This window comes from Hemiscyllium ocellatum, chromosome 10 (genome assembly GCF_020745735.1).
Source record: "Hemiscyllium ocellatum isolate sHemOce1 chromosome 10, sHemOce1.pat.X.cur, whole genome shotgun sequence".
NCBI classification, from domain to species: Eukaryota; Metazoa; Chordata; class Chondrichthyes; order Orectolobiformes; family Hemiscylliidae; genus Hemiscyllium; species Hemiscyllium ocellatum.
In genome coordinates, this window is record NC_083410.1 from 48,392,196 (window position 1) to 48,412,572 (window position 20,377).

Consider the following 20,377-nt stretch of genomic DNA (forward strand, 5'->3'; position numbering starts at 1 on the left):
TAAAAAAAATCTCTGATAGTGGTTTGTACAAAGGCCTGACCTTTTTAGTGTTTTGATGTATAATGGAGTGCGCTGCGATTTGCTTTCCGCTTTTTTGAACCTTGAGGTTTGCCTTAGGAATGTTTGGTGGAGTAGTGAGCACGCGTAGGTTGTAGTTTTTTAGGACGGCATTGTCCTATTGCCCGAAGTGGTGGTGCGGGATTGTTAAACTACAACTCCCAGAAGGCTGCACGCGCGGTCGTTGTGCGACCCCCAGACGGAGGTGGAAGCTGAGGCCTGGAGCCGGCAGCAGTGGGATCGACCAGGGTTTTAATCAGTATTCTGAATTAGTTAATTAGTCACCATTAATATGGGGTTTAATTCGAATATATTAGTTTCCTGTTGATGACGCCGTAAGTGGTGGTTTATATTTGTTTTTAAATTTATGATCCTTATTACGCCATTGAGTGGTGTCAGCTGTGTTCAGGTGGCAGTGTTGTGGTTTCTGACACACAAGGTTCTCGTTCAAATCCCAAACCCTGGGGGCTTGAGCAAAAAAATCAAAGCTGATACACCAATCCAGTGCTGAGGGAGCAGCGGGGATATTCGTGACACTCGCACCCTAAATCCACACTAATGTTTGGGGGAAATGTTGTGTTTCCTGTATTACGTTAGTGACTGGCTGCACTTCAGAAGATGTTCATTAGTTCCATAGTGGTTTTAAGATTTTCAATGGTAATGAAAAGTACTCTTATCAGTTGCAACTCTTTCATTGCCAGCCTATCATATTAGGTAAAAACAATGACTGCAGATGCTGGAAACCAGATTCTGGATGAGTGGTGCTGGAAGAGCACAGCAATTCAGGCAGCATCCGAGGAGCTGGAAAATCGACGTTTCTGGCAAAATTCCTGATGAAGGGCTTTTGCCCGAAACGTCAGTGTCGCTGCTCCTTGGATGCTGCCTGAACTGCTGTGCTCTTCCAGCACCACTAATCCAGGCCTATCACATGAATCCAGTCTTGAAATGTTACAGCAGAGGATCAAATGATCTTTTGAAAAAACTAAATGGAAGAGCAAGAATTTTTTTTTCGCTCAAGCGTTGTTATAGTTTTTGAGTGTCTTGCCCCCTGATCGCTGAGTAGTATCCTCTAGTGACATATATAAACAATTCTTCCAAATGGAGAGAGATGCTTCTCGCCCCTTTTTGAACTATGGTTAATTGCCGAATTGGTTTTACTAGAACTCAGCAGCTAACTACCATTCTTGAGTCAGACTTAGATAATGATTTTGGTTAGATCATATCTTTGATGTATTTTTCACTAATAAATGTAGCTTGATTTGAATTTACTTTCCTAACATTTTGTCTTGGTAAATCTTATTCAGAGTTCCATGGTCCTTCCAATAATGGAGGCTAATGAATTTGAAGTGGGATGATGGTATATTTTGATATGGGTTAGTAATTCAGAGGCCCAGGGAATGCTGATTTAAATCTGGTTAAATGGCAGTTGGTGCATTTTAAATTAATTGAACAGGTCTAGAAGTGAAAGCTAGCCTCAGTAAATGGTGACCATAAAATCATCCATTTGATTAGGTGTGTTAGATAATAAAAACTGGTTCCATGTCTGGTTTGGTCATATGTGACTCCAGAGCTACAACTTTGTGGTTGACTTTTGACTGCTCTCTGAAATGGACTGGAGACAAAAAAAAACTGCAGATGCTGCAATCCAAAGTAGACAGGCCTGCCTGTCTACTCTGAAATGAACTAGCAAGCCACTCTGTATCATGCAAAAGGGAAAGGTCCAAACAGCACTGCAGGTATACCTGCACTAAATGGACTACAGCAGACCAGAAGGCAACTCATCACCTGCCCTATTCCTTCCAAAGGGCAATTAAAATTTGACAATAAATAGCAGTGATACTAATATCCCATGAAAGAATAAATGAAATAAATATTTGCTATGACTTGTTTTTTTTTCGTTTTAATTTATTTGTGTATATTGTCTTGTGGGTTTGATTCAGTAGCATCTGGAAGAACAGTTTCTGCTGCAGTTCTTGAAGAATGAATATCAACCGATTCACACCTTTTGGGTACTCTGCTAGGCTGAATACACAGAATTTAAGAGGGTAGGAACTTGCTTAGTGTTAATATCCACATTAGTATAATCTTTAGAGTGGAAAGGTCTTACAAATTAGCATAAAGGATGGCACTTTATGGTGCCTCCACTATGTTTTTCTTCTTCTTGCTAGTCATCTTAGAGTCATAGAGATGTACAGCATAGAAACAGACCCTTCAGTCCAACCCATCCATGCTTACCAGATATCCCAACCCAATCAGGTCCCACCTGCCAGCACCCGGCCCATATCCCTCTGAAATTGTTGAGGTAACGGGGTGCAGCTAACCCTGAGTGTTTCTGGGCAGTGAGTGACAGTAAACTAATGTGAGGCTGAGATATCATTAATACACTTCAGCTTAAGTGCTTAAAATCAAAGAGAATGGGAATCCCAGCTAATATTTCTTTCTCAATACAATTTTGGACAATGCAAATTTTCCTCCCATGTAGCTTGATGTGGACAGCATACCAATCCTTTATTAAACTAATACACAGAATATGAACAGAAAAGAAAAGAGTGAAATTACAAAAGTAAACTGATTATGCAATTAGAATGACTGATTAATACAACATACATATTATGTGCTTTCCACTAATCCATATTTGGTTTTTTTTGTTTATTTTATACTATAAACAAGTGCTCCCTATTTAAACATAGATATAGAATGTAGAAATAAGAACAAAACAATGACTCAGCACGTCCGATAGCATCTATGGATTGAGAAGCTGTTAATATTTTGGCTGAATAATGCTTTACCAGAATGGTAGATTTTGATTATGTTCATCAGTTTCAAGTTATATATTGGTATTATATAAATAATATACTAGTTGAAACATCTTTTAATCTCAGTTACATTTTAGCTGTGTCGACGTGATAAAAATACAGAATTTTCTACAGAATTTAACATCTACCTGGCCAGTTTAAATGACTAAATTAGTAGTCTGCCCTGCTAGTAACATGAGATCCTTGTCAAAATGAAAGTTAAATGGCCTGAGTTTAGTAGACTCTGCTAAACTGAGTTTCGTGACAGCTAAAAATAACTTGGATTTTGAGAAGTGTATTATACATCCCTGGGCATTTTTAAGGCTTTAACATTGTTAAAGAAAGTACTTGCATTTACACAGTCCTTTCTACAGCCTCAAAATATCCCACAGTATTTTGGGATCGATCTAGTACTCTTGAAATTAAGTCACTGTTTAGGGTGTAAGAAATGTAGTGACAGTCAGTTGCACACATCAAGATCTCACACACAGCAGTATGATAAACAGATTTTATTTTTAAGTTTTAATTGTTTAGAAGCACATGCTATGATTGGATTAAAGCAAAACCTCAGATTTGATCATGACTTGCAATATATTTTTCTTCAAATCAATTTTTTTTGGTTGTGCAGTAAGCCCCACGCATATTGCGTTTTCATGTTTGCATGTTCACTCTGTAAACCTCTTACAAAGGTCATTTAATGAGTTCTGTGAATAGCATAGGCATCAGAGTTCTTTCCTTTGAGGTATAGGCAGTATCGGGGTGGTAAATTTCGTATCCTCCCATGTCTTAAATAAACACCAATTTAATTTAAGAAGTGTAGATAATTACCCAACACTTAACATTGCAGTTTTCAAAAGGGATAAAAATTGACAAAATTTCATTTAAATTAGCTGCTTGGAGAAATGCCAAACCTGTAAAGATGTAGACAGATTTGCACTAACTTCTTATTTATGTTGAGCCTGCCACCAGCAGTAAGAAGAGGACTTTAAAAAGATTTTTAAAGAGAATTTATGGCACAAAAAGGGCAAGAAAACACTATTCTATCCATTAGTATTGCCCCTATCTTTGCCACCATGCTCAGATGTCCACAGTGCATGCTCCAGGAAAAGATAAGAATAATTTGTGGTACGTTTGGAAAGAAGTGAGGCACATCAATTCCAGTGCTGTAATGCAAACATATATTGGCAGCACCATATTTTAATTCGATTCGCTGCATATGGAGTTTTTTTTGCAGTCCCCCATCCTTTCATAACTTTTATATTTTCTTTAATTACATCTTCAAGATCAATGTATGCCCTCTAATTTGATATTTTCTTCATTCCTGCACTGATTAAAGTATCAAGTTTTGAAGGTAAATTTAGAAATTAGATCTTCAAAATTGATTTATGCTGCACACTGCCCTACAAATTCTTATAATAATTAAATAGATTAACCATTAATACAATGATATAAAGGCCTCTAGATGTATTTAAACATTACAGTATTTATCTATTTGCAAGTTGACTAACTTTAGTTATAACTTATTAATCTTAGAAGTATGATACAATCCATTAATATGTTTTAATAAGGTATTGCACCTAGTATAAGTTATGTTGTTTATTAGTTTTTCATAAAACATTAAGGGGGTAATTTGTGTTTTCCAGGCACCACATGCTTACTCATCATCTCCAGAGCTTTGGCAGGAGTTGCATTGTCCGCTCAGAGATCCCGCATTGGTTCCATAGGACCTCGTTCTTTCCTTGTCCTCGGTGGCCATCCAATTTTGCTCCTGAAACTTTAAGTCTGCATGGTTTTGGAAATTACTTCCCATTCCACTGGAGACCACCTTTTCATTGGAGACCATTTTGTCATAGTAACCCACTGGTCACCTTTCACAGTGATTCATGGACAGGAGGCAGATCTTTACACCAAGGCTTGAGTTGTTACTCAATAAATCAATCACCTGGTTGTTCCATGGAGCTAGTTGACAGTCAGCCACAAGCTAAACGAAGAAAGTATTCCCAACCAAATCAGGAAGAACGGAGCCCTACAGAATCAGAAAATGGAAGTCGTGCAACTAACAAAAATACTGGCTGTGTTACTTTTCCTGGAAATGAAACGGAAAATTCATGTGTCTCCAACGTGATTGAAGATCAAGAAACTCAATGCACAAAAGGTAATACTGTTTATAAAGTTTAATCCAGAGAATTAGTTTTGATTTAAAATAAGAAGGCAAGTAATACCTTATAGCATCTATAAAGGTAATTGTAATTCCATTTGAAGTATATTTGTCATAGCAAAAGAGTTTCATTGTCCCATGGTCTACAATAGAAGCTGGTGTGACCAATTAAAATAACTTGGTAAGTTACTATCTCCTTTTTGGATTGGGGGTTTACTCTGCATATCAACACAGCAAGGCTCCCAAATAATTATTTGTACATAACACATTTACTCAGAACACAAATAGAATCTTATACTCAATAAGATTTATACTCCAGTGACCAAGTGTTTGGGGTTGCCTGGGCTTGTATGCAAGTCAGATTGAGGGAATGATCAGTTCCATTCCTCTGGTCTCCAAGTAGTGATCAGCCTATTTAATCCTGAGCCAGTGAGTTATCATATTGGACCATAATTCCTTATAACTGGCTCTGTGCTTTCCACAATATGATCATAGGTCAAACCTGTCTTCTTGAGACTTAGCAATCAGCCACTTACCAGATTGGCGTAGCGATTGGCTATACATCTATTGATCTTACATAACTAGTTCCCCCTTTTCAACCATCACGCTAACAAAACAATAAACTTATCTCTACCAACTTCTCAGTTTCAGAACAATCAGCCTGTATAGTGCACTTGTTACAAATTTAACAATAACTTTAATCATATCAAGTCAATAATGAACCTTGTCTAGAGCACTGTCATGCAGTTGTTTGTCCATTCAGATACTTTAACAATAGCACAATTACACCATGTTAATTGTGTTACAGGCTTGGAATCAAGATAGTCAGACCATGGGATTTAAAGATCACTTAAATTTTGATCACAGCAAACAAGCATCATGGGAATCATTACAAGTTAATGTGATCAGTTGAACTTGATATTCAAGATTTAACATGTTCTCTTCCCCCATGCCCTAAAAAATGAAGCTCTCTTCATACTTTTATTTCTTTGTTTAAGTTGCATGTTATTTGTGTACATCACTTTCCCCTTCACGTGTCAAAACATGCACAGGGGACTAGGAAAAGGGGGGGAATCACTTACACAGGGCACAGATCTATTTCCAAAAACTCCACTGATAGTTACTTTTTGATTTTGAGGGACACGTTTTAGTTTTTGAGACTATTTTTTCAGTCTTATTATCTCATTAGGTGACACAGCCACATAATAATGTTACTTGCTGTCCATGTGTTGATGGTATGATGCATTTGAATTCTCACAGAAGCAGAATTAGAAGAGTTCATCAATGTCATCAATAATTATCAATCCTCCATTAAGTGTGAAGCCATAGCATGCAGGAGGAAGGCATTGTTTTACTAGTGTTAAATTCACGCAGATATGTTAGCAACAAATTATGTTTGCAGAGTGACTGACATACACTTCTACACACAAAAAGCCATCACCATAAACATTACAGATTGATGGAATCGTAGCAAATGCATTTCTATCATATGTTTAGATGGAGGAAATTTCTGCTCATTCATTATTAGATGTTGGACTAGCAGTGTGACAAATAGAAACATTGGGAGGTTCCAGGAAAAGTCGCAGTGAGTTGGAGTTGATTGTCATCTGTATGTGTGGCGCCTGATGTTTATTCAGTCTATATCACCAGTTGGCAGCATGTGAATAAGAAAACACGTTGCCCTGTGATAGATCATTCAGGGACTCCAAAAATAATGACATAGAATTGAGAAGAGAAGCTTTTGCATGTTATTCTGTAGCTATAGTTTGAAAGATGAGAACAGAATCTAGCAAAGGCGGTTCCACCTAGCTGAACAATAGAGTTGGAGAATATTGTGGTTCACTGTATCACAAGGATAAGGCGGGATAGTTTACCATGGTCATAATTACAAATGTGTAATTTGTGCTTTGATAAAGACCATTTCAGTAACAAGGTCATTGCTAATGATTATTGATTATAATAAAAAGATTTCTTGTGCTTGAGGTGACAACATAACTTCCTGTGCGGGTTTAGTTTATATCTACCATACAGATGCAATAGCTTTCTAACAGTTGATGCATTCCAACCATGAGGCATATAGTGCAATGAGAATATGTATAGGGTATAAGCAGGCAGGGAAAGAGTTAAGTTCTGGGTTTTGTGAAACAAGAGGTTCAGCTGAGCATGACTCAGGTCAGATAAGAACTTACAGTTAACAATGGGGTGCTGGAGGGAAGGGTAATGGGTTATAAAAGTGGAAAAGCATTCATTATGTAGAGCCATTTAACAAGATGAGGGAGCATTCAGTATGTCACATCAGTTAACAAGGTGAAAAGTATTCATTATGTGAAGCCAGTTATTCATTGTGTAACAGCAGATGGCTTAATCTTTCCGATTGATATTCGTCGATTATACTGGTCACCCAATTAATGTTGCCTTATTTGGATGCTCCTCCCTGTAAAATGACTATATAGTTCATTGAGAAACTGCTGTTCCAGAGAAGACCGTGAGCTCATGCCCCTGTGCACATGGGTGATCATTCTCTCTTCCCTCCAGGTCCCAGAATAACAATAATGGAGGTAAAACTATATTGTGTCTCCGAGCATTTTGCTTTGACTGGGGGTGGCGGGGCGTGGAGGGGGAACGGGACAACAAAATGCTAATGGGAAAGATGCAGCAATTTAGATAGTGAGCTTTGATGTGGGCATTTAATCTTGCCTGAAGTTGCTGAACTATTTATACATAATTAACAGAATAGCACTAACCTCACCAGTAATTTCATCATTACCTGGCTTACTCTATCTGCCAATACATTTTTGAAGTAAATGTTTCTTGACTGCCATGATAACTATGAAGATTCATTCCTGTTAACAAATGTTTTTGTCCTCTTGGTTGTTGAGATTCAGTAATCTTGCGAGTTTATAGTATTCAGATTCTGAGCAGTATCATTTTTTTTTCTTTTTCCCCCTGCTTCCCAATCTCAAACTATGAGAGAAAATCTGACTCACAAAACATGGTGACCCAGACCACACCTTTTCAGTTGGTATATTTATGGCAAGTGAACTTGTAGTGTCTTTCTGAAAACTCCCATCTTCGGGCTAAAGAAAGTTGCACCCCAAAAATGTGCTTTTGCTTAATGTTTATAAAATTCTGGCAAGGTTGTGAGACCACTTTTTCAACTAACTGACCAACTAGTCACCAAAATTATAGTTACAAATGGATGCTAAATCTTTAATTGTGCAATTGCTACTGAAAAAACTTCTGTGAACAGTATTTGTAGGTGAAGACTAAGAAATCAGATTGAATAGCTGTCAAAGTTGATTTGGCTACCAGTCCCTAGATCAATTACTTTGGTGAGTTTTGAGAAGGTTTGTATCTCGGTTGAGGTTCTGGATGTAGGTTTGCTCACTGGGCTGGAAGGTTCATCTTCAGATGTTTCGTCATCATACTAGGTAACATCCTCAGTGAGCCTCCGGACAAAGCACTGTGGATGTTTCCTGCTTTCTATTTACATGTTTGGGTTTTTTTGGGTTGGTGATGTCATTCCGTATGGTGATGTCATTTCCTGTGCTAGTCATTTCGTGTTCTTTTTCTCAGGGGGTTGTAAATGGAGTCCAAGTCAATGTGTTTGTTGGTAGAGTTCTGGTTGGAATGCCATACTCTCTCACTAGTTCCTTACATACAGATAAGGAAGGACACCACTTTAACTGAGACAATACATCCATCCTATGACAAGCCAAACAGAGACATGCACGCGAATTCCTGGAATCATGGCATTCCAACCGGAAGTCTACAAACAAACACATTGACTTGGATTCCATTTACCATCCCCTGAGAAAAAGAACAGGAAATTACATCACCATTGGGAATGGCATCACCAACCCAAAAAATCCCAGACGTATAAATAGAAAGCAGGAACATCAGCAGTGCTTCGTCCAGAGGTTCGCTGATGATGTTACCTAGTATGGTGACAAAATGTTTGAAAATGAACCTTCCAGCTCAGCAAGCAAACCTACATCCAGGTTACTTTGGTGTGGGTTATAGTGTCCACTTTGAATGTAGTTCAAAATAAATTTCGTTTCTTAAGGGGTTGGAGTACTTAAATGTATTGGGCTTCATGACATAATGTGAGTAAAGGAACCCAAGTTGTTGTTTGGGTGGATATGTTTGCCCTGCTTTCCATTCTCTCTGCTGCTGTATGCCATTGGGTGCAACTGCTTCTGTAATAAGGATGCTGTGCTTTGCCAACTTTGCCTTTGAGGTCTTCAAAAATGTCTTATAACTATCAAAAGTACTAATACCTTCGAAGGAAACCACAGTGTATAACAATACAATACAGTTCAGTAATGCCACATATACTTAGCTGTTGCATCTCCAATACATGTACCATCACTTGCTGCAGTGTACTAACATGCCTGTATCTAATTTTGATTTTGAGCATTTTAATGTAATGTCAAGAAATATGAAAATGGGCTTAGCTAAATGTTTGAGATTATGTATGGCTCAGTTAACAAACATGTTGGGAACATGATGTGACAGTCTTAACCTGCAACCTAGGTTGTCTATCTTTTTGGATTTCTATTTGGGTACCCCATGGTTAGTGGAGTGAATAGTGGGTTTCCATTATTGACTCAGGACCTGGGACTTTGCTTGTGATGTGATGATAGTCATTAACCTAGGTATGATTTACCAGGTTTATTTAGGAATGGCACTTAGTTTTCTTTGAGCCGTTCATACATCAATTGTTATGCCATTTGGGGAGGTACGTATAAGGAATCCCTCAGAAGTTTTAAGTTGTATCTAGTTATACATTTAATGGAATGATGTTATGTGTGTGCTACAAGTGTCCAGAAAGGATGATATCAAGTCTTGGTGTTGCTTAGACATTTATGCCTTTTAAATTTAGAGCTTTTAACAAAGTAGTCCAACAATAGTTCACAATGCACAATGCAAATAAACACCAGATAGGGTTTGGCCATTTTAGGAACTATGATTGATAAAAGAGATTTTGTAATGGCTTTAAAGACAGACTGTGATGTGAATACATTCCAAGAACAGGACCAGTTCTTCTGAAGGCTACAGTGTTAGGTTCTTTTCTCAAGGTTTCACACACGAGATGCATTTCCCACACACCAACTTATGCAAACAGTTAAAAGTTATTAAAGCTTGTACAGGCTAGATGACCCCTTTGACCCTCTTTGCAGGCATGCAAACTTGAGTCAAAGGGAGACCCCGAACAAAGAACACATCCTTTTATACAGGTCAGTTGGCAATGTTTTCAGATACTCTGGCCACTCCCCCATAGCCACATGCCACTCAAAACAACTCCCAGCCACTCCCTCACAGTCACACATTACCCCAAGTACATTGGTTGGATGAGATCTTCTTTGGAGATAATGTAAATATAAATGCCCTAATCTTGGGGAATCATTATGCAGATGATTTCCTGACTGTTTCCCCAAGACAATGCAGGCACGACACGACTAGCTTTGGGGGATGGCTATGAAGGCATTTCTGAATAGAAGGCACTGAATGATAGTTTAATTTGATAATAGTAAGGGAGTAGTAGCAAATTTCTGTCTAAATTGAATGGGAGTCATCCACATTCCTGCATGAATGTCATCCCCACACACTTTCAGAATGTTCAGTCAGTGCAGCTTAACCCTTTGATATTACATTAGTGTTCAGAGAGATATTACAGGTTAATCTTTTAACATAACATTCCTTTTGTCATTCCATGATAACCACCTCGATGACATTACCAGCTTTCATAAGACTCTGACAGCCAGTATTTAAGCAAGTTATTGATATACAACATACAATCTTTATAACAACAAAAATTACTTACCTATGCAGTAAATAGAACTTGCAGAATCCTCCCACATGGAAAAAAAGTTTACCAGTAAAGTTCTTAATCCACCATCCATAGTGACCAGTCCACCCCCTTCAAGGCGAGTGGCAATGAGCTAGTTATCCAAAATTTTCTTCGGTAAAGTCCACCCTGAAAACAAAATTCAGTCTGTCTTTGCCCACCACTCCTTACTTCTTGGTAAAGGGCAGTTAAATGGTTAACAAAACTGATGGCCTTCCATCATTGCAGAGATGCTTCAGATGGAGTGTGAAATGCAGCAGCTGTAACTGCAGCAACAGCGTGGGTGAATGCATCATTCTTTCGCTGCGTCTGCTCCCACTCTGCTGTTAAATGTAACAAAGCCAACTGGCTGTTGTGATGTTAGCTTCATCAGTGAACCGTCATATTCCTTAAATGATTGAAAGACAAGGTAAAGCTCATGTGGTTTAATGTCCATAGGAAGGCCACTGACAAAAAGCGTACAGACCCCCTCTTCACCATCGTTAGTTTCTTCACTTTTCATGCTCATGACTGGGGAGCTGATTGGATCAGGTTGTGGAGGGGAGGGTGGTGGTCTGAGGGTGTGCTTTACCAGTGAATGGAGAAACACGAGACGATGTTAGCTACTGAAAGTATCTTTGCATTTCCTCTCTCATTCCTTCCTTTCCAAGGTGGTTATCAGTGTGATAACAGTCACACATTTAACTACACTCAATTGTGTCTGCCTATTCTAACATTCTCAGTCGTCTTGAAGTTTGTTACTCATTCACTATTTATGACATTATCAAGTTTTATACAATCCATAGACTTCTAAATTTTACTGCTTAAACAATTCAGTCATTTATAAACAACAGTAAATGGTCCTAAAATCAAGCTTTCGGGTATCCCATTCAGGTTATTCATTTTTTTCTCTAACAAATTAATACTTGGCTAATGTGAAAGCTGTCATGAAAAGTAGTTCAATAATCTAGGACAGCAAGAAAATAACAAAACATTTCCTGTGCTTAAGCCATTAAGAGGCAGTTTCAGTTCAGTTTTAAATCTCAATTATTCATGGGAAACAAATGCAGAATATATTAAGATATGTTCTCCAAATAAAACTTTCCAAATAAAATAGTCAGAATTACAGTGGCAACTCTGGTAGAGATTAACATTCTTTGAATTTACAATATGAAGGGGGCCAATGAAGTCTTAACAATAATTGAAAGAACTTAAACAGCTCAGCTTCAAGTTCTAATATTCTCTAAAATCTGAGCAAAACATCAAAATTAAAATGCTGTCTTCTTTTTGTGAACATTCTGCATATTAAAAAAAAGCAAAGATGATTTAATACAGTAATGTTGTGCTTCTGTTCACCAAGCTGGGAGTTTTTGTTGCAAACGTTTCGTCCCCTTTCTAGGTGACATCCTCAGTGCTTGGGAGCCTCCTGTGAAGCGCTTCTGTCATGTTTCCTTCGGCATTTAAAGTGGCTTGTTTCTGTCACATCCGATTGTCCGTTGCAGTGACCGGTATATTGGGTCCAAGTCGATGTGTTTGTTGATAGAATCAGTGGATGAGTGCCATGCCTCTAGGAATTCCCTGGCTGTTCTCTGTTTGGCTTGCGCTATAATAGTAGTGTTGTCCCAGTCAAATTCATGTTGTTTGTCGGTCCTTGGGTGTGGCTACTAAGGATAGCTGGTCGTGTCATTTCGTGGCTAGTTGGTGTTCGTGGATACGGGTTGTTAGCTGTCTTCCTGTTTGTCCTATGTAGTATTTTGTGCAGTCCTTGCATGGGATTTTGTACACTATGTTGGTTTTGCTTATGCTGGGTATCGGGTCCTTTGTCCTGGTGAGTTGTTGTCTGAGAGTGGCTGTTGGTTTGTGTGCTGTTATGAGTCCTAGTGGTCGCAGCAGTCTGGCTGTCAGTTCGGAAATGCTCCTGATGTATGGTAGTGTGGCTAGTCTTTTGGTTTGCGGCATGTCCTCATTCCGTTGTCTTTCCCTTAGGCATCTGTTGATGAAATTGCATGGGTATCCGTTTTTGGTGAATACCTTGTATAGGTGTTCTTCTTCCTCTTTTTGCAGTTCTGGTGTACTGCGGTGTGTTGTGGCCCTTTTGAATAGTGTCCTGATGCAACTTCGTTTGTGTGTGTTGGGATGGTTGCTACGAAAGCAGCAGACAGCAACTGACAACCGGATGCGGCAGAAACAAGCTACTATAAATGCTTTTGTTGGTAGAGGAATTGAGTTCCGGATTCCTGAAGTCATGTTGCAGTTGTCTAAGACTCTGGTGCGGCCGCATCTGGAGTATTGTGTGCAGTTTTGGTCGCCATACTATAGGAAGGATGTGGAGGCACTGGAACGGGTGCAGAGGAGGTTTACCAGGATGTTGCCTGGTATGGTAGGAAGATCATATGAGGAAAGGCTGAGGCGCTTGGGGCTGTTTTCATTGTAGAAAAGAAGGTTTAGGGATGACTTGATAGAGGTGTACAAGATGATTAGGGGTTTAGATAGGGTTGACCATGAGAACCTTTTTCTACGTATGGAGTCAGCTATTATGAGGGGCATAGCTTTAAATTAAGGGGTGGTAGGTATAGGACTGATGTTAGGGGTAGATTCTTTACTCAGCGAGTTGTGAGTTCATGGAATGCCCTGCCAGTAACAGTGGTGGACTCTCCCTCTTTATGGGCATTTAAACGGGCATTGGATAGGCATATGGAGGAAAGTGGGCGAGTGTAGGTTAGGTGGGCTTGGATCCTCGCAACATCGAGGGCCGAAGGGCCTGTATTGCGCTATGTTCTATGACAGGAGGCTCCCAAGCACTGAGGATGTCACCTAGAAAGGGGACGAAACGTTTGCAACAAAAACTCCCAGCTCGGCGAACGAGCACCCGAGCTACAAATCTTCTCCCAAATTTTTAATGCAATAATCTCATCTAGCTAAGGCATGACCACTGACACAATTGTTTTTTAAACAAGCATTCTAGAATTTCAGACAAATCAGGGGCTCAAAGACCTCAATCAATTTATTTTAAGGTTTCACGTTTGATCATTTTAAAAAGGACATAATATTGTATAATTTTAATTTAAAAACAAAATCTGCCCTATTATATAGCCCACATGACACACTGAATTGAGATTCTGATTCAAACAAGGCTAAACAGTCAATTAAAAGGATTCTTTAAAGCAGGATTTTAAAATGAGATGGTAAAATGAGATCATCCTTGGAGATAATGTAAGTATAAATGCCCTAATCTTGGGGAATTGTTATGCAGACGATTTCCTGACTCAGTGATCTCCCAAGACAATGCAGGTGTGACATACCTAGCTTTGGGGATGGCTATGAAGGCATTTCTGAATGGAAGGCACTGAATGATAATAGTAGGGGAGTAGTAGCAAATGTCTGTCTAAATGGAGTGGGAGTCATCCACATTGCTGTATGAATATTGTCCCCGCACACTTTCAGAATGTTCAGTCAGTGCAGTTTTAACCCTTTAATATTACCTTCATGTCCAGAGAGAGATATTCCCATTTAATCTTTTAATATTACAGCAATACCCATCAACAGGTTCAAGAGATGGAGGAGGACTTAATGACTTAAATATTGGAATCAAATCGATTAAATATTTGAAGGTTGTAGAGATGGAGGAGTGTAAGGAGTTCAGGTTTTATAAAGACCATTGAGGACACTTTGAGGTTTTTTTTAAAAAATGAGGACCTGGATTTTCATTGAGTTGGGTCAACTTCAGAGACTTCTAAAAATGGTGCATAGGATAGATTCTGAGATTCCCATCTTTATTTCAATTTTTGATGTGGGATAAGGATTTAGATAGCTTGCCTCCATAAACTGGCTGCTTCCATTGCAGGGGTAAGCACCTTGGGCATTATATGCACTCCCACAATTTTATTGGACACTAGGCAGTTTCTATAGGATACGATGTTCATGACCTGTGAACCAATTCTTGATTCAGGAACCTATTAATAAGTAAGCGTAAAACGTCTTACACTAACCCCTTGATATGCTGTATGTCTTCTTACATACTCGTGTGCCACCCCCACCCCTAGCCCCAGCCCAATGCTCCATACCCATTCAATTAGTATGCTTTATTTACTGAAAGGTAGCCATGTAACAATAGTGACAAGTGTTTAAAGTACCTAGTGAAATGAAAAGTATCTGGAGGTGAGCTATTGCTCTTACAATCCTATAAAACCAGACACAGCTATTCACAGTATCAGTAACAGAAGCTTTACTCTTTCTCATACTGTTTATTTTTGTCCAAATAAGCCCACATATTGAAAAATTATATCAAAGGAAGAATTTACTTTCACTGCATGAAGATGTCAGCCATCAAAGCTAACGCTGTCATTTTAAATTGTTCAAATAGACTGTTGCTGAGCTGATTATGCTAGTGGTTCTTGGAGCTCTGCCAAGCATTCACGACAAGGCTATTTGACAACTGCATTAATAAAAACAGATGGCCAGATATCTCGTTCGTGATGTGGCCTCATAATTTTCAAAAGAATTACTCCTTTTTTGAAATGGTTAGTTACTTTCAAAGAATTCAACAAGACTTAACTTTGAGAATCAGTAACGTGTATGACATTTTTACCTTGATCTTCACGACTACCTCTCTTGGGACCTCCGTTATTTGTGGATTATCATGCTGCTTATCTGATATTCAGTACTGGATGAGCAAAAAATGAAAGTATCATAAAGAATGAAGCCTGTTTTTGGCCCCACTGCAAACCTTGTTCCTTGGATACCAACTCAATTTCTCTCCCTGGCAACAATCTGAGATTGTTTGTTCACAATTTTGGTTTTGTATTTGACCCCAAAAATGACCTTGCAATCACAGGTTTGCATCATTATTACGGCACCTATTTCCCCCTCTATGACATTGTATAATTTTGCTTCCGTCTTATCTCACCTGCTTATGAAACCATCAATATGGGCGGCACGGTGGCACAGTGGTTAGCACTGCTGCCTCACAGCGCCTGTAGACCCGGGTTCAATTCCCGACTCAGGCGACTGACTGTGTGGAGTTTGCACGTTCTCCCCGTGTCTGCGTGGGTTTCCTCCGGGTGCTCCGGTTTCCTCCCACTGTCACAGATGTGCGGGTCAGGTGAATTGGCCAAGCTAAATTGCCCCTAGTGTTAGGTAAGGGGTAAATGTAGGGGTATGGGTGGGTTGCGCTTCGGCGGGTCGGTGTGGACTTGTTGGGCCGAAGGGCCTGTTTCCACCCTGTAAATCTAATCTAATCTAAACCCAAGGCTTGTCTCCCACATTCTATCCTGTGTAAACTTAAGTTTATTCAAATTTTGCTGTCTTTGTAATAATTCAGACTAGGATCCATTCACCAGTGATCCCATTGCTCACTTTTTAAAAACATTTGATCATGAAAATATATTGTTACTGGCTAGGGCAGCACTAACTGCCATCCCCTAATTGCAATAGCGAAAGTGAAAGTGAGCTGCTTTCTTGAAGTACTGCAGTTCTTAAGATGTAAGGTTCTTAGTCCTGTTAGGTAGGGAGTGCCAGTAATTTGGTCTAATGACAGTGAAAGGACAGTAATTTAATTCAGAATTATGTTTCCAAATATCTCCATATCTTTTCCGTACCACTATAATTTCCAGCTCCAGTGACCACTGAGATAACTGTTCTTAGCTAATTCTAGCCTCTTAGACATCCTGGAATTGAATCTTTCCACTGTTTGTGGCAATCCCCTTCAGTTTCCTCAGCACAAAGCTTTTGGAATTCCCTACCTTAAACTGTTTCATCTCTTCACCTTCCTTTCTTCTTCAAATTACTCTTCACAATTTGTGCTTTGATCAAGCTTTTTGACATCTGATGCCTCCTCATGTAGCTCAGTGTTATATTTTGCTTTATGATATTCCGATGAATTGTCTTGGCATTTTATTATGTTAAAGCTCAGTGTAACTATGTTATCAGTTATGTGATAATATGATAGTAAACTAACTGTGCCAAGCTACTTCCTTATTTAAGCTGCTGCGGTTCATCCAAACTTAAGCTTCAGGGACTAGGATTCAATAAGACTAATGTTAGTTTATTAGGTTTTATATTTACAAGACTTTTTCATTATTTCTCCAGCAATTGCCTTTTTCATCCAAGAGTAGATCAGTTCTCAGATTAAGAGATGTGTGCATAATGCCCAAGATGGGTGCGTGTTTCTCCTTTCTCTCTCTGTGGGAAATGAGAAGTTGTTGGCTTCCCCTATTTATTGCAACGTGCCTGAAACCACAGTGATATATATTCTTTAAGAATTCATCACTACAAATTGAAGTGTTCTCAACTATGCCGATTAAGATATCATGTAATAACTAGGATCGCAATAAAACATTGGCATATAACATTGTTGTCTAATTCAAATATAAAATTCTGTGATTTAGTTTTTCTCATTTGTAATCTCTTTCCAGTAGGGGCAGTGCATAGGAAATGGGAGGATTTTACTTCATTATACAACAGCGACCAAGGTACTAGTGAATCAAAAGAGACTTCGAATGGAAAACAGAAGGAAGGTTTTGATTTTTCAGTGATGTCGTACAATATTCTGGCGCAGGATTTGTTGGAAGACAATAGTCATTTGTATAAACATTGCAGTCAGTCTTTGTTGCAATGGGGATTCCGATTTCCCAACATCCTTAAGGAACTGAAACAGTTGGATGCAGATGTAAGTAGTTCATTCCATAGCATTCCTATACATCTTCCTAAAGGCTTAATGTATGTGAATTTCATGGTGATGTACCATACAAATCAGAAAATTCCTAAAGTTGATGTCTGCTCAGTCAACAGAAAGGAGGGAAAGCTAATTTCCCAAACCTAAACAAGATTCTTGCTCATTCCTGATCACTCAACCAGACTGAAAAGGTGCAAAAATGTAGCTACAGGTAAGGACAGGGTTGATTGGGCTTTTGAGTACCCCCAGATGATGCAGGTAATTGGAATTTACACTAAAAATAAAAATTACTCAAGTAGGCAAAGCACACCTGTAAACTTGCCTGTATATCCAAATAAAAGTAACAGATTAAAGGAGAGAACAAATAAAGAAAGGAAAAGTGGTTGTGAGTGTGATATGTAGAAAGAGACACTTACGGATGTTCTGTAGAGTGCACTGCACTATTGACTGAGAAAGTATTATTTTAACTAACCTGCTCAGACATATTCTACACACCTCTGAAACAGGTGGAACTTGAACCTGACCTTTTGAGCCTGAGTATAATAAAACACTGAATTCTGGTTGCTGAAAATGTGAAACAAAAGCAGAAATAGTTGGGTAAGCTCAGTAGTCTTATAGTGCTTGTGGAGAGCAAACAGAATTAGCGTTAAAGTGTCCAGTGACCCTTCTTCAAGACTGGCCTGAAGGCAGAAACACTACCACTGCTCTACAAGAGCTCTGACTGGTAGAATTATGCCCCTTCACATTTATTGACGTCTTATTCTTAAACGTGAATATTTATTTAGGGAAGAGGAGCAGGTGTTATTTGTGCCAGTGTTATAACTTGATTTGGAAATTGTTTATTGAGGACAGCAAACATGGGAATCGAGTCCAAGACTAGATCAGGATCATATGGTCTGTTCATCCCTTTTTTTTAATATTATTATCATTTTTCACGAACAGAAAACAAATGCTTAAAATATTGGGTGAAATGTGTATCTTGCAACAAAAACCAGAAATTTCCAAAGAAACTCAGCAAGTCTGGCGAAATCTGTGGAGAGAAAGCAAAGTTAACATTTTTGAGTCCAATGACCCTGAAGATCACTACACCACAAGAACCCTGGCTGGCAGTCTTATCCCCATTCATATTCATTCTGTTCCTATTCTTAAACTTCAATTTTCCTTAAGAGAAGGAGAGTAGATGCAAATCGAGCTGTTACTTATGCCAGTTTTATAGAGTGTTCTCAGTTCTGAAGAAGGGTCAGTAGACCGAAGCGTTAACTCTGCTTTCTCTCCACAGATGTTGCCAGACCTGTTAATTTTCTCCAGTAATTTGTCTTTTGTTTCAGATATACTCTTTGTTTTATTTTTGTGTAATTTGCAAATTGTTTTCTAGGTGGAAGATGCATGCCAGTTTAAAAGTGAGAGGAGAAACAGATAAATGGATCAATACTTTAAAAATTAAAGGTTTAATTGTTCAATGCCTTGTATTTGCACACATAGAAGCAACAAATCAAGTATTAGAAGTGTGTAACAAATCTTTCAGTATCTCAGCTTATGTAACGTCAAATGGATATGTCAGTGTTTTGTTTACAGGTGCTTTTATCAGAACTGGAAACTAAATAAATTAGATCCTTTTTTATAAAGACCATAACAGAATAGGAGCTCATGTTTGCCAACTGAGAACTAAAGAATGATACATTACATAATGGGGCTAATGGGGCATATTTGCACTAATGCTTTGAAAGAGCTATTCAGTTAGTTCACTTCCCTGCTCTTTTTCCGTACAATTTTTTCAGCTTTAAATGTTGAACCAATTAACTTTTACAATGTATTGTTGAATCTGTTTTTACCATCCTTTCAGGCAGTGCAGTCCAATTCATAAAATTTTTCCTTTCATCTCCTTGTATTGTCTGTGGTCTTTTTGCCTGTTATCTTACGCCTGTGCCCTCTGGCTGTTGATCCTTCTACCACAGGAAACAGTTTCAACTTATTTACTGTTTTCAAACTCTTTCCTAATTTCAAACAGCTGTATCAAGTCTTAACCTTCTTCTAGGACTTCTTCATATAATTGAAATCATCCGTCCTTTGTACCAAAGTGTATGTCTCTTGCACTCCTTTTCTAAGACTTGATGTCATTTCTGAATTGTGATGCCCAGGATTTGATACACTGATGGGCATTTGAATATGTTAATATGCTACAGTAAGACTGAATACAAAGGGGGCTTGCATCAGATTGTAATGCATCTATCAGTGGGTTTTTAACCAGCCACTGAATTTGCATTCGATTTCCAGATTTCCCAAAGGACTCTTGATGGATTGGAGGAGTTGGGGAGCAAAGGGATTGTCATTGTGGAGTCACAACATGCAGGTCTTTGCCTCATTGTACTGATTTGTCTTTAGATCTAATGCCTATGGGAGGAAAAAATAACCCTGCTAATGAAATCATGAAGATGTATCTGGAGACTGATAGGAAAAATGCAATTTTACGCATAGCCTACGACTCACCCTCCTCTTAATATCACTTCACTTCCTGGTCGTCCTGCTAATCAGATGTTCACCATCTGTCCATTCAGTATGTGCCATTACCTTCTCTTGTAATTTCCTTGTTCCCTCCTTTCAGGTAAAGAGAGTACAGAACAAACTATTTAGAGAATCGTTATTGTTTCTCCAGTAATCTTGATATTTCTGCAGGCGAGAAGAAGCCTGCAGAAGCGAGAAGAATTAGCAGTTTTGACAGGCAGGCCAGGAGCTGGCATTCAGAGATGGCGACCTCCCAACTAGTTGATGATGAAATTAAGTAACGGCTACATGGCATACAATGCTCACCTATGATCACTCTTATGAAATACATTCTTTCACACATTCAACAAAAGAAATTGCTG

At 38.7% G+C, this 20,377-nt stretch overlaps 1 protein-coding gene across 2 annotated transcripts in view; it reads left to right on the forward strand.

Annotated features, from left to right (window-relative positions):
- The first annotated feature begins 258 nt into the window (after positions 1-258).
- The window catches only part of angel2 (angel homolog 2 (Drosophila)), a 50,605-nt gene continuing 30,486 nt past the window's right edge, over positions 259-20,377 (forward strand). The window contains exons 1-4 of one of the 2 annotated variants that reach the window (XM_060830896.1): positions 259-392; positions 1,998-2,102; positions 4,496-5,007; positions 17,254-17,507. In XM_060830896.1, the coding sequence (XP_060686879.1) occupies positions 2,038-2,102; positions 4,496-5,007; positions 17,254-17,507 (831 nt within the window). In that variant the 5' untranslated portion in view covers positions 259-392; positions 1,998-2,037. The remainder of the gene's footprint in view (positions 393-1,997; positions 2,103-4,495; positions 5,008-17,253; positions 17,508-20,377) is intronic. The other variant, XM_060830897.1, reaches the window with a different exon arrangement.